At 37.7% G+C, this 15,536-nt stretch overlaps 1 protein-coding gene across 2 annotated transcripts in view; it reads right to left on the bottom strand.

Annotated features, from left to right (window-relative positions):
* The window catches only part of GLRA2 (glycine receptor alpha 2), a 128,940-nt gene that overhangs the window by 65,950 nt on the left and 47,454 nt on the right, over positions 1-15,536 (bottom strand). For both annotated transcript variants that reach the window (XM_008494769.2, XM_008494768.2), the window contains exon 7: positions 14,650-14,864. In XM_008494769.2, coding sequence (XP_008492991.1) covers positions 14,650-14,864 — 215 coding nt within the window. The remainder of the gene's footprint in view (positions 1-14,649; positions 14,865-15,536) is intronic.

The raw sequence follows: 15,536 nt of genomic DNA on the forward strand, positions 1-15,536 counted from the left end.
GACACTTGTCTGGGGAAAAAGAAAAAGAGTCCAATGTTTTGAATATTTCTGTATTATGATACACATTTTACACTATTTGACACAGTATGCTTGGGATTGGATTTACATCACATCACTCCAGACTTTCATATTTTCAGATTGGTCACCCTGGCTTCCTTTGTCAGCACTTTGAACAAGCCACTCATCTCCCCAGCCTTGTCTGGGTGTCAGAAGAACGTGGCAGTGGAGGTGTCTCCCTCTCTCTGTTGACTCCTTTAGAAAAGGAGTCTAAAAAAACTTTCATATATGAAAGGTGGATCTTACTCTATGTTTACAGGTCCAATATTTACTTTCTGATTTGAAACTGCTTGTGAAGTTCAGATGCATATAACAAAGTAGCCACCATTAGTCTAAGTGGAATTCCTCTGGCTTTCTCTGGAAAACTTTAGAAATGCGAATGAGACACAATTTATTTCCATTATGGGCTATTTTACTCTTTTCTCAATCTGTTATTAGAACCATAGCTGAAAAATAATCCTGTATTCACTTTCTTCACATGTAGCTATATATGCATATTTTCAGTCCAACACCAGTTGATTTCAGTTGGCAGCTACTAAGGATATTGTTTGAATTTTGTTTCCTGAGCATTTTTGATCTTACATGGGTGGAAAAGTAACTCTTCACATTGTTAAAGTCCCTCAAATCCAAAACCAAGTCTACATTTTTAAATTTTTACTATTTTTGACACTGTCTTCATTCACTTTAATTGATAGTAGAAGTGATTGCCTATCTTTGCTTTGCTTATGAAGAGCTTTTTTTCCTCTGAGCCCAAGGTTGCCACTGGAACTCTGTCATGTCACCATTAATGAAATTCATAAATTTCTCTTTTATGCATCTTACCTTAATCCACATTGTTCCTATTTGATGCTCCACAGACTTGACTTCTTACCAACTCTTCCTTCTCACCTATTTGTCTGGCTGGGGACCTGGAAGGCTCTCATGCCATGCCTTGGAGACCAAGCTGCCCTCAACTCTATCACTGATTACTGGCTAGACAGACATAAACTGACATTTTTAACAAGACAGCCTGATACTCCTTGGAAGCTGCTACTCAGTTAAATCTAATTTTTTTATTTTATTTCATTTTAGTTCTCAGTATCCCCTCTTACATGAATGGTAAAGTCACGGAAACTTTCAGAGTCCCCCTTTTTGTCCTTGTCCACACTGGTACATCTTCAGCTATAGCTTTCTCTGTAAGTTTCCTCCCACTGAGAATTAACCATTTATGATTAGCTGGGTTTTGAGAAAGCAGCAACTTTGTCATCATTTAGCACAAATTGCCACAAATATTTTTTTTTTTTTACTTACTAGCACTATGTATGTTACAGCCATGCAAGAGTTAAAGGTTTCAATAACTGCAATTCCACAAGTATCACACTGGATACATTTAGTTTTTAAATTTATGGAACTTATGGAATTACAAAAGAAGCAGACACAGGCATTACTATTTTAAAAAAACATAAAAAGGAAATACTTGAAAGACAAGTAAATCCAAAGTAAAGTGAGCCCAATAATTAGAAACATAAGGTCCTGGAAAAATGTAGGAAAACACCAGAATATTTTATAATTCTACCAAAGTGGTAGAGTTATAAAAAATTACAGAAATCATATAATTAGGATTACTGGGCATCTCCATACTGGATTCTTGAGCAAAGAACCCAGAACTGCTGGAGTGAAGGAGGGGGCCACATCAGTGGGCAGGGTGTCGGTACCGCACACCTGGGGCGGTAATGAAAGGGTCTGATGGAGACCACTGGCTTTGCAAAGCTCTGTGGGAATGGTGAACATGACTACTGAACCTCTAAACAGAATAGAGGGAGAGGAGAATGACAGCTATATTAAGAGTTTCCACAGCATCATAGTTGTGGTTGTTATACTAAAAAAAAAAAAAATAAAAATGGTATTGGCACATTGAAGAATATAGGAGACTGAACACTGAAGAAAACATATGAGTCAAAGAAAAAAGAAGCATACCAAAAAGGAGATCAAAAGGTTGCTCAATTTCATGATAGGATTTATCCAATTCATTTTTAGTTCAGAATGGAAATAATTAGCAACGAATACTGGTTAAAGCCAGGGAATCCCTAGTCTCTAAAAAACATTTCCCATTAAAGGTGTGCATACGTAGTTACTGAAATAAACTTCCCAACTTCCTTTCAAAACAAAAATGCATATTTTTAAGACCAGCTTAATGATTAAGCCAAATGTGGAGCATTTATGGAGCACAACTGTAACAGCAATTGGATGCAAAACCCTTTGTTATCCTGGAATGGCATGTAGTTCCTTCTGGACTTGGGGAAAAAAAAACCCAACCAACCAACCAAACAAAAAACTAAAAACAAAGAAAAAAACCAAAACCAAACCTAACCAAAACCAGACAACCAAACCAAGAACAAACCCCCCTCTGCTTTCTGGAAGTCATTAAGCACATCAGAATAGAAACAACTAATGAAATTGTGCTCTGATGACAAAGCTTCCTATGATAGCTAGGTGTATGGCTGGAGGTCACTATGAGGCAATTTGGTCTTATTCTCAAAGTGGTTTAGCTCTCTAGATTGATCTTGTGGCTTAAGTAGAGCTTTAATTAAAGCAATTTTTCTCTCACCTCAAAATATTAAATAAACTTGAAAAGTCATTTCCAGTATATCCCAGTAAATGTTAAGATATGAGTGGTATGTGTGTTCTCCCTTCCCTGGGGATTTTTGACGTTGCAGACATGTCTTCTAAATTACAATTAAAAAAAAAAATAAATGAAAAAAGAAGTCAGAAGTCATAAATAGGTTTTTTTAAAAAAAGCAAACTCTCAACTGAACGTTTTCCATAACTCCTGTTTTCACATAAGAATGTTCAGATGTTTTTAGATTGATTAATTTTTTATTTCCAAGTAACAAGGCAGTTTCAAAAGTAAGAGTCAGATAATGGTGGCTGAAGGTCTATAGCAATGGCTTGGAAATTTTTCCAATAAATAAGAACATCATTCTAAAGCACACTTTGCATAGTTTCAACAAAAGGACATACTTTTAGAAATAAGCATTTTCTCAGAGAAAATGCCTGACCCTATCTAAAACGCATATCTTTGCTGGAGCACAGGTCTAATACAAAGTATACTACACAGACTGGGAGGAGTTAGGAGGAACTATTTATTTCATTTTGGAAGAAAATAGCAGAATTCTTTTTTAGATGAAAATATTATACTGAAAATTCATTTTAATTCTCTTTTCAGGGTGAGATTCAGTTATCTTTCAAAAAAGCATTTCAAAAGAGTAAGAATTAACAACAAAAAATGATAATAAGGACAACAGCTAGCATTGACAAGGATTTAATTGAAAAGCCTGTTTCACAGATGGCAGACAGAAGAGCTGGGTAAGATGCTTATGAACTCTGCTGAAGTCAACAGCTGCTGTTTAGGATCCCTTTCCTCAATGAGGAGGGAAATATATATGGAGGAAGTCAGTCTAATCGTAGAAATCATGAATGAAACTGGCCAGATGAACTGGCCACAAAGTGCAGCTCTCATACTCAGGCAATCCTCAGACTTTTAATTAGATATGCCTTTCATTTTGGCAAAAGCTTTTGCTGAAGCCTCAGCAACATAAGAAGCCAATCAACTCATAGCTACACTCACCAAGAGAGTTTTCTGTAGCAAGACAAACCTCTCTTAGGGAACGGTGCTTCAAGGTCCAACCAGATGTTCCAGAAGAGACTCACGAGCAATGCTCTAAGCCTATGGCTCTCAGAGTTGACTAGCCCACACTGGTGCTGTTGCTCTAAGAGCAACTGGCCTCTCTACTGGCTAGCTCGGGAATGAGCTGAACTTGTGAGTTTGGGCCTCACCTTTTATTGGCCCCCTCGTCCTGCTCATGCGCAGTGGGGGCCTGCCCTAATCAGGCACAGGTGGGCTTAACACAAGCTCACACCCACTACCTGGCAATTAGTGGCACCTGGTTGCTTCGTTACACTACATTTTCCCTTTAAACAATTTACCATTAAATAATTTGCCAAGCTACAGGTCTTGCCTGGAAGCATGTGTAGTACACACTTTTTGGAGGACTCAGTATTTGGGCCAGTTCTGCTTAATACCTTTACCAATGACCAGGAGGATGGGAGCAACAGCACCCTCAGTAACTTTACAGATGACACCAAGTTGTGTGGGGGTGTTGATCTGCCAGAGGCTCTACAGAGGGACCTGGATGGGATGGACTGATGGACCAAGGCAAATTGTATGAAGCTTAACAAGGCCAAGAGCCTGGTCCTTCCCTTGGCTCACAGCTACCCCATGGCATTCTACAGGCTTGGGGAAGAGTGGCTGGAAAGCTGCACAGAGGAAAAGGACCTGGGAATGCTGGTTGACATGGCTGAGCATGAGCCAGCAGTGTGCCCAGGTGGCCTGGGTGACCCATAGCATCCTGGCGTGTATCAGAAATAGCATGGCCAGCAAGACTGGGAAAGTGATTGTCCCCCTGTACTCAGTGCATGTGAGGCCACACTTCTAAAGCTGTGCTCAGTTTCGGGGCCTCACTACAAGAAGGACATTGAGGTGCTGGAGGATGTCCAAAGAATGTCAATGAAGTTGATGAAGGATCTAAGCACAAGTCTTCAGGGAAGCATATCTGAGAGAACTGGAGTTGTTCAATCTGGAGTAGAAGGGCTCAGAGGGGAGACCTTATCACTCTCTACAACTACCTGAAAGGAAGCTGTAGACAGCTGGGGTCTGGTCTCTTGTCCCAAGAACCCAATGATAGGACAAAAGCAGAAGGCTTCAAATTTTGCCAGGAGAGGTTTAGATTGGATATTAGGAAAAATTTTTTCACTGAAAGAGTGAGTGGCCAAGCACTGGAACAGGCTGCTCAGGGCACTGGTGGAGTCACCTTTGCTGGAGGCATTTAGCAGACCCGTGGATGTGGTACTTAGGGCCATGGTTTAGTGGTGGGCATGGCAGTGTTGGGTTAACAGAAGGACGTGATGATCTTAAAGGTCTTTTCCAGGTAATTACAATTGTTCCAAAAAGATTATATGATTCCATGAAAAACACACTGCCCAGTTTAAATTAACAGTAAACCATTATCAAAGGCTGACAAATGAACCACCTTGGGAGCTATAATTAGCCGATTATTAGAAAAAATATGTATTATTCTTCCTACATACTAGATGGTACAGACAGAGAAAACAAGATATAGAAAAAGACAACATTGCTTCATGGAGTAATATTTTAGCCATTTTGAGTTACAGAAACCCAAGGTTCTTTTATTTTTTTTTATACCCAGGGATAGATATATTCATAACTGACTTGTTCTTTGCTATCATCTTTGTAGCATAACCCTATTACCTTTGACTTTGGGGAGCCCTGGTAGCAGTAACAGCAGCCATAAAGCCTGACCATCTTAATGCTCTAGTTCAAGTCATTCCCAGTGACAGGATGTTGGGTTTATTCTAAGCAGTTTCTTATTCTGCTAAAAGTTTCAGGAGACAGCAAAATGCAGCCAAAAAGCTCATAAAATAGATCCTGTCAGACAACCAGGGCTTCCTTAAAAAGGCAAGCAAGTAGTTTGATTGTTTAAATTAAAAAAAAAGAAAAGAAATAACAGCAACAAAAACAAAACCCCAGAACATGTTGTCTAAGAGGTTTTATTATAATCTGTTTCACTTCCTTAACTTTTCAGTTTTTGTCAGCTCCATGCAAAATTAAACTGGTTTTAAGTCAGTTTTTCACTAGCAGAGAACACTAAAGCATAGATTAGGGGAGTCCATGAAGGTGGTGTTCTCATTGCTGTCTGTGACCATCTACCTGTCTCCCCGAAAATTAAGAGGTGTTTTTATATTGATCTTGCCTTACAAAGTAGTGCTGTTCTGTCGCATTTTAGTATAGATCTATCCATACAGTGTTTTGATTGTCATTGTGCACACAAAGGAAAACGCTCTTCTGCAGAAAAGTGACAAAAAATGCAATATTTACCACTGAAACACTTCAAACTAATTTAGTTTCTCAGCAGACTGTCTTCTAATAGGAATAGTTTCTCTTTCATGTAGCAGGTACTGATATGTTCTCATAATAGTGCCATTACTGATGATTACTTCTAACAAACATAACCTGTACTCTTTTCTACACACGTACTGAGGAACATTGCTGTGTGTTCTCCCTATTTTGTTACTTGTGATTTCTGCTGTGATTTAGTCACTTAAGTTTCCCTCCCTCTCAGACATGCTGAGAGTTCAGATTCAATTCTTCAGAGCCTAAAACTTTGGTAAAATAAGGAAAGACAACACACTACTTCTATTTCTCACAGGGAAGGAGATCTAACACCAGATATGAACTGGATCAAAGCTCTTTGCTCTTATGCTCCCTTCACTTTGAGGCAAGATATCTCAATTAACTACAAGCTTATAGGAAGAAGAAATAAAGAGGAAAGGAGGTTACTTCATCAGAATTTTAAGCCTTACCACTAAGGATCTGTGAATAATGATGCCTTCTAGAGTTCATGACTATACTTCCATGCCTTAAAAACAATTGGTATTTTATATTGCCATTGCCTGGTTTAGAATTGATTTCTTTCCAAAGCTGATGTTACTAAAAAAAAAGGTCAGTGTGTCCCACTACCAGCAAATTAAAGTCATAGTTATGTCATATCACAGATATTATATTTATGAAAAATGACACTGTGTAATTTTGCAGGAGTTTTTTGATGCACGCATGAAGAAAAGCAAATTACCTCTCTCCATCCTCCTGGGGGGGAGGAGGAGAAGAAGATAGTGGAAATTATTAGTACAGAGGCATCGATATCAACAATTCTTTTCTCTCAATAAATATTTCCCGAAGGAAAAAAAAAAAAAAAGCTGGCATTTGAACAGCTTATTTCATATGGTTGCACTATAACTCAAAGACAGCTTGGGAGGATTAAGATGTCAGTGGCCCAGCTGCCTTGACAGCCATGTGCAGCGTGCACTGATATTCAGACTGGAAGGCAGTAACCTTAAGGTACACTGTAAATGAAAGTGGTTTTCCCAGAGCCCAGGGGGTCCCATCAACATTATTTCCAATGAAATATTAACATGAGATATTCATAAGTAATACTCCTAGATGATCTAATAGAGTCAAGGCTTGCAATTATTTGCAGTGAATGAGCCACAGCAGCCTACGTGGTTGCTTCAGAGCTGGTTTGCAGTGCCTTGTGTGTGTGGAAGAGCAACACAGAGCATTCCTCAGAGAGCTGCTAAAAGCCAGCAGAAGGTCCTGGAGGGTGTGACAAGGATGCTGGAGAGCCCCAGTACTGTGCTAGGGTTATGAAACAACCAGCAAGCTGGTGTGCACAATAACTTCAGCTCTTCTCTGATGTTTGAAATAGGCTCCAGTGAATGCCAGCCCTCCCAAATGACTGCATTATAAAACCTGCTGAGGAAGTGCCAGGAGTACTCAAACTGCATCCCAGAGGTATTCAGACACATCTTAGTGTGTATTTTTAGCTGTCATGCATGGCAGCAGCTACTGCTTTTGTAGTACAGTAAATACCACTGTCTTCACTATACAGCAAAGTGAACTTTAAAGTTTAGGTTGGTACAAGTGGAAAAAGTGACTGATTTACTCAGTGTGGGCTTTTTTTTTTAGTGTAACAGAAAGAAACCTGCAATAGAGCCGAATAGATTAGTCTTTATCCAGCCAGCATCTCAGCAGTCAGCTTTGCACAGAATGAAGGATGGCAAGAATTTCACTACTTAAGCACTTTAATACCCAAAGATTGACCATGACACCTTATCTCTGTGGCTAAACTAAACAAAAGCATGTGGCAATTTCTAGCAACAGACCTAGGCGTTCTGCTACCATCTACGTTCTTCTTCTTCCTATTCTCAGAAGAAGCATGGATCCTGCTGTTTTTTGTCTTTTTCCTCATGCAGCAGATCCAAATGTTCAGTTTCACAGAACTGGAAATGGTTGAGGAATGGAAAAAAACCTTTCTATAGTAGATGCATGATCACAGCATATATAAATGCCAAAGCCCATCCAGCATAGCTTTAATTGAGATACTTCTCCCAGTGAAGCCATAACTACCTAGGCCAGCTCTGTAAGTATCTACCCATATCTCAGAGGACCATCATTTGCAAGAAAGGAAAGTATTTTTTACAAGACCAGCTGACACAGGTGGAAGAAGCAGAGGAGTTTCTAGGCACCACACAGTATTTTCATTAGGACCAAATATGCATTATCAGGTTGGTATTAACATGGTCACAGCACTATTGATACTTGAAGTGCCTAGAAAGTTATCTGTACATCATGTATCATCTGGTACATGTACGACATCTTCCAGTGCAGTTAAAACACTCTCTTGCCCTCAAGCACAAACACCTCGGTATCTTGCCTTGAAGCCATTCAAGAGAAAGCTTAAGGTGGAAGAAGTAAGAATAAAGAAATGGAATACAAAAAAAGCTGTTGAGGTGAAACACAAAACACATTTTTTGAAGTGTAAGTTATATGCAGGCGTTTATAAGCAACTTGGCATTAGTTTATTCTATAGCATTTTGCAGGATTGCTTATTTTGCACACTGAATTCTTGTTTGGTCTCAATCAGTTTGTAGTGAAATAATTGCTTCCACAAGTCGTGTGAATTAAACACCTGATCACTTACTTACGACCCTTATTTTATTTTAGAAATGTTTTAAAATGAGGTCCAGTCCATGTGATTCCCTTTGTTATTTAATATAGAACAAATCCCTGTGTGCAGAATCAAATACTGTGTGGAATATAGCAAAGGATATTGAAACACTGTCTGAATATGAGATTTAGTTCTATTTAGGTTTTCCAAGCTTTAAAAAATATTCTCTTAATGTAAGTAAAAGAAGGGATATATATTATATATTAAAACTATACTGGGAGGGAAACAAAATTTATATAACAACTATGGAAAAACAAATGAGTGCTAAAATATTTCTGTGTAGGCACATGATTGAAGAGTAGATCTTCATGATTACCTGACAGCACAGCCTGACTTCCCAAGGGTTTGGACAGCATGCCCATTTTTATTATGGTCAAGAAAAATGACAAACACTACACTGTTTATTTTTAAATCCACTCAACACCCCTTGACAAATTTGTTTCAAGTGGAGATCTGTTGGCAGTTTTCCTATCAGAATACATAAATATGTGACATATAGTAGGCATATTAAGCATTAGAATAATGCTTTAGGAACATCAAGTATACAACAGGAATTTGTAAACATCTAATAGAAATAGGGTGAATCTAATTATTTAAGCAGTCTATTTGGTGCTCAGATACCCTTTTAAGCCAAGTGCCACTTAGCATATCTCATGATCAGTGAATTACTCCTATACTCGCTCTTTAGATCTTGAGACTCAAGTGGAAGTGATTTGTTATAAACTGCTTCCATTCCAACTTCCCTTATTATTGTTTTACTGCCATAATGCTGCACCAAGATGTCATAACTGTGTTTTGTTTTATGAAAGAGTAAGCTATGAGCTTAGATGCTTTGCTTTCTGTGAAAACAAACGAACACAAAATAGTAAAATCTACAAGATTATATTAATTTCTCTTTGATATTTATTATTTATATGATTCTATATTTTTTTGTTATTGTCATTTCTCCTCATTTCTTCCTTAAAAAGAAAATCTAGTGTTGCTTTATTTAAACCTTCATTTAAAAAAAAGTACTGCATTCTTGAAGCTTCTTACTTGTTAACTTCTGGTATTCAAAAGGTTAGAAATTACTTTATCAGACTGATCTGCCTAAGCCCAGGAAACTTGAAAATCTCCCAAAATGCTGGGCCTAGTGGGTAACACATAAAAACAGTCATTTTTGCCAAAGGGGATAGACTTCATTGACTTTGGTTTTGCAAATCTCTGCACCTATTAGAATATAATGCTTTTATTGCATTTCATAATGCATTTAGTGTTCCAAAGCAAAATGAAGTGAATAGAAGGACTCCCAGTGGTTTCAGAGAGCTTTGAATGAGCCTTCTTTTCTGCACAGATTGCTCCCTGGGGAAGTAACATGCATTCATTAAGCACTGAGCGTTAAAAAGACAAAATATGAATGCTATGCAGCTGCGTAAAATACAATTGCTATCACTTACTTGACTTAAAGTATCCACAAATGTTGTGGTTTAGGGAATTAAAAATAATTAACTTCTGTGGACTGTTGTTGCTAAGGTTTGGTTTATAAGTGTTTTAAAAAGAATCCAGTCTGTAAAATATCCAGTTATTAGCACAGCAGAGAACTCATTATTCTTTCCAATGGCAGTTCTGAAAATGTTTTAAAACTTTTGATTCTGTTGATTCAACAAAAGGCATCTGTTTAAAAACAAATAGTGTAGCAAAAGAACCACCATTCAGTAATAAATAGTGTTCTACATGTTCTGAAGAAAAGATTTGTTTTCTAACATTTCTCAATAACTAACTCTGCACTATTGCACCTTGATATTCCCCCTTTTACTCCCCCCATCTTATACACATCTGGGACCATAAAACATATAGAGGCATATTCTATGTCTCCTTGTCCTGATGACACCCAGCTGTTCCTTGGTCTATATTTTATTGAAAACATACTGCTGGATTTGTACTGTGGGAATGATACTTCCAGAAGGTGTTGGATCTAACCAGTTGCATGGATGTAGAATATATTATATATTATATCAGATTCCTTTTAGGGAATTTTAGGGGGTTCCTGAGGGTTTCATTGTAGATACATGGTCATTCTCTGATCACACAGGCTGGCCACCAAAATTTCCTATCAGCTGACAGATCAACAAGAGCTAGCTGGTTGCAAGAACGTTTTTCTAGCCAAATTTTCTAATTGTAAAATGATTGCATCATCAGAGGAATCTGTGTCCAGTGTTTCAGAGGTGGTTAAGACTTACAGGTATGAATGTGTGGGAAGGGGAATTGATCACAGGAAGCCTGCTCTTTTGGATCACCCTTCCTGGGCATCCCAGTGATGGATTTGCCAAACTGAAGAGAGGTTATTCAACCCATGCTTTCTGAAGGAGTTCTTACCCACCCCTAACACAGTCAGAAAGAGTAACTCTTGTCACAAGGCCCTTCCACTAGTCTCCTGTAAGAAATAAAAAATATCATCACTATAAAAGAGGTTTCTACCTCTGGTCAATAGTGTTTGCAGACGCTCCCTATACAGAAACTTATTATTTTGTGTCCATGAAGGGAGCAAGATGTAGTATTGCTCTGGATATGCTCAAACTGTAGAGGAAGAGAACATTTCTGCTTTCTGAAACAGGTACTATATCTGTCCCTTCCTAGAACAGTGCCTTTGTTGAGATGCAAACGCTCTCATGGTGTATTCATACCTTTTGTAACAAAGAAATCAATTTTGTGGAAGAATAAGGAAAAAAAAATACACTGATTTATTACTGTGTTGTTGATATTGGAATTTGACCCATATTTTTAGCCAGAGTTTCAAAATACTATGAAGGTAATAATTCCACAGAAATGCTACAAAATTTAGCACAGATTTATATTTATATTTGACTTGGAAGAGGCTTTCGAGCAGTTTCTCTTATGTGCAGCGAACACGAGCCTCACCTGGAATTAACTTCATTCTTTCATTTCCTTTCCTTTTCTTTCCTTCACTTTTCAGCAATTTCAATCTTATTTCCAATTTTCAATAACTGACTTCCTAATCCCTATGTTGCCATGACCTTCCATTATGAAATTTGTGTATCAAAATGGATATTATCCCTGAATATGGAAAGAGTAGTTTTAATTAAACAGAACTATAGCATGTAATCTTATACTAGTGTTGAGAATAAAGTTTAGATAATTACTTCTAAACTGTACCATTTTCATCATTAAGATAGTAACTTGGAAACTGATGAAAAAACCTAACCAGCAATGTCCTTATTACAATTCTTCATTGCCTTGTTTAGGTATAAGATTTATTCCCTTTAAAACTGGAGAGTTTTGATGCTTTGTTGTGGTAAAGATCTACTAAAATAGAGAACAATGAGAATAAACTCTTGGCATGAGACATCAGGTAAATTAAAGGTAAAGTTAAGTTTTATAAATAGGTGTTAATAAGAATATGACACAAAGAAGGATGAGGCAAAAAATATCTCTTGTGTTCAAATCTAGGCTGCTTTCTTAAAGCAAAGTCGCATCTATTTTTTCAGTGCTCTTGCAAAAATAACCCTCCTGTCATGTCTTATTCTGTTAGATATTCATGCTTGAAGCAACTTTTAAATGGGTGCTTTATTGACAGCCTAACTTCCTGTGGCTTGGCAATATTTAGGCAGGACTTAGAAAAACATTACTTTTAAGAAGCCACTTTAAGACTTCGGATTTGACATTTATTTGATTTGATTATTTCCATATTTTTATTTCTAAATGCATTTCAGCTGGGCAGATTTTATTAAGAAGTACAATTTTGGTAGTAAGTTACAGACAAGGTTTTAAAATAGCTAGGTGTCTGCAACAGCAAGAAAAGCTTGCTTCTTCTTTATGTAAGGAGTCAGATGGTGGGGGTGAAAGATCTACATGGCTATACATGCTTATACTGCTACATACACACACAAAGCCTGGTTTGAAGCCCTTGGTTTGGGGCAATTCCATGTTTCTTTGGGTATTTGAACCATCCAAGGTGGAAGTCAGCTGGTAAGTATTCTAGCATTCACTTAGGGGTCACCAGCCCACCTTCAAAAGCCCTGACAAGGATTAACTCATTTATAGAGAGATCAAAGCTGTAAAGTACAACTCAGCTGAATTACACAGTGAAATTGCAACTATTGGGTGTAGCCTGATTGAAATAAATGTGTTGGGCTCTGTGGTGAGGTACTTTTTCTTAGAGCCTGTCTTCTGAGAAAGAATACATCAGAAAACAGTAGAAGAGGATGGAGTGGGGCTAGAGCATCACCTTTCTCCAGCAGCTGCTGAGATAAATTTATTTAATCCTGAGTCTGGAGAAGAACCCCTCTGATAATCAGTCACAAACAACATATTTTGGATCTTCCCATTTCTTCCACTCATCAGAAGCCCATAAAATTATCCAGCAAATACTTCTCTACTCAAACAAGGCAGAATATAAAAGGTAGAAACATTTCAGGATCAAAGGCTCATGATGAAAAAGTCTTCCTAAAGCATTAGCATTTTGGGGTATGCTAACACTGCAGAGCTTCTTGGCAGGGAATATTTGCCCAGTTGCCTCCACTATAGTGCTTGTACCATTCTCTAGTTCCTGAGCCCAGTTAAATTGGAAGAATCTTGGAATATATCAGCATGGAATCGTGTTGCACCATCTAGGCACAGTATTCTGTGACTCCAAACTTGCTATCTATAGAGAATATATGTTTCTTGCCAAGACTATCTCTTTGTTGACTTTCTTTTCAGAATGTTCACTTGGTAATATTGACTGGATTGTCTGAACAAATGTTTAAGGAATTACCCATTTGAAATTCTGAGTTAATATATGAAAGGCTTTCAGTTTGTGTGGAAAATTACACATACCTCCTAGAGAAAAAGGGAAGCTGAACCAACTATTTGTAGCCACCAGATTTTAAAGTGATGTTTTCTCATTACCAACAGAAGAGTAACACAGAGCAACACAGTCTGTGCAGTTTCTGAAGTTGCCCTGTATGTGAATAATTATAGTATGTGAAGTGAGACTAAATATTTGAGGGTAAAGTAGAACAAAGTACAACATGCTTTTTGGAATGGATTATGACCTGTACAAACAGTCAAAATTTGTGTTTTCATTGGTGCTAGAGTGGTTTTATGATCCTGGTCCCTGCGATGCTGGACTGTTGTAAAGAGGACTCTTCAGGGAATATATCTCCTGATTCCTTGGACTTCTGTAAACTCATCTACCTTTGAGCTCTCTTAGCAAATTGTACAAAGCCTGAGCATGCACATGAAACTCTGCTGGGAATGCTATCAGCAGAAGCATTCAGCCTGTGCCCATGCTGAGAAGAGCTGTCAGCATGACTAAACAAAGAATCTAGTCTGTAATCTGTCAGACCACCTACAGCATGTGGCCTGGATTAAAGAGACTACAAAATTCGAGTGAGAGGAAGCTTTTGTGCATAGCCAGGAAAGAGTCTGAAGATGACACTGGGCTGAGAACATGGACAAATTCTGCCATGACGGAAAGGCATCAGCAATACCTCAAAGATTTTTCAGAGAAACCTCTAGGTGTATATATTTTATATACACACATTTCATATATATGAATATTTATATTTATGTATGTATGTATGTATACCCATAAAACTAAGTGCCATATCTAGAAACACCAAGATATTTGAGGGTTAAGCTGTCAAAAAGAGACCAGAGAGAGTTCATAAATTTCTCAGTCAGACAGAATGTCCAATTTTCATGAAAGTGCTTTCAGAAATCCAGGCAGGTACCTGAATACTTCAGAAAAATCTGATTTCTAAAATGCTAAAATCTAAGCATCAAACCTAGTAAAAACTTATTAAAAATTCATACCTTTGAACCTAAACACAAGGGTATAGCAACAGTTTAACTCCACACCACCACCACCACCACTTTTTCTTGTATTCTTATTGTGTGCATATTTACACAGGTCTTTCAGAAACTTCAAAATTAGTACAAGCATTCTTTTTAATAATAAATAGGTGGTGCAAAATGATTTCCTTACTTTTGGGAGGGAAGCTCTCGATCCTGAACTTTGCGTGGTCATTGTCAAAACTGTAGTGATGCCCAGTGCAACTCTAGCTGGAGCAGCATCCATGTTGATCCAGAAAGAAACCCAGGACAAAATGACAATCAGCAGGCTAGGAATGTACATCTGGATTAAATAGTATCCCATCTGACGCTCCAAATGAAACTTGACTTCAATGCATGTAAACTTTCCTAGAACACGAAATTACTTTCATAAATGCTTTTTGCACATTTTAATCTTCTTTGCTAAACATAAGTTAGACATGTGTGTGTGTGTTTTAATGTATTTTGATAGTTACATTTCATTTTGTTTAACTACATGTAATGGGAACTACTGATTGGCCTTTTTATGCTTTGTGGGTATACAAGGAAGCTATTGCTCATGCTCTCCCTGCTCTCCTACTTTCAGTGTTTAACCCTGCAAAATGGTTATCTGACAGTAATTAGAAAGGCAAATGAACTCAGTTATTCAGAGTTTGAGTTTTGTGCTGGAAAAGATTTAAACTCGGTATCTGCAGATTACAAATCTGCAGATATTCTTTCTATCTATTGGAATTTACTCTTTATTTCCCCTTTGAGTGTGAGAAAGGATGAGAAGTGACAGCAGTTTCCCTTTCCACTGATCTTGGACTGTGGAATCACATAGTTTTCCTTACTGAGCACTTTGGGTCCCAAAATGAGAAGCTGTCTTTGTAATTTTCTTTTAATAAGAAATGAATGTGATTTTTTTTTTTTTTTTTGGCAGAGGCAAAATCTCTCACACTGTTCTAGTTCACAGGGTGAAACAAATGTATTTGATGCATCCAGATTGGCTCTTGCGCCGCAATGATGAAAAAGTTATTTTAGATGAGGGATTATACCTAA

This window comes from Calypte anna, chromosome 1 (assembly GCF_003957555.1).
Source record: "Calypte anna isolate BGI_N300 chromosome 1, bCalAnn1_v1.p, whole genome shotgun sequence".
In the NCBI taxonomy this organism is placed as follows: domain Eukaryota; kingdom Metazoa; phylum Chordata; class Aves; order Apodiformes; family Trochilidae; genus Calypte; species Calypte anna.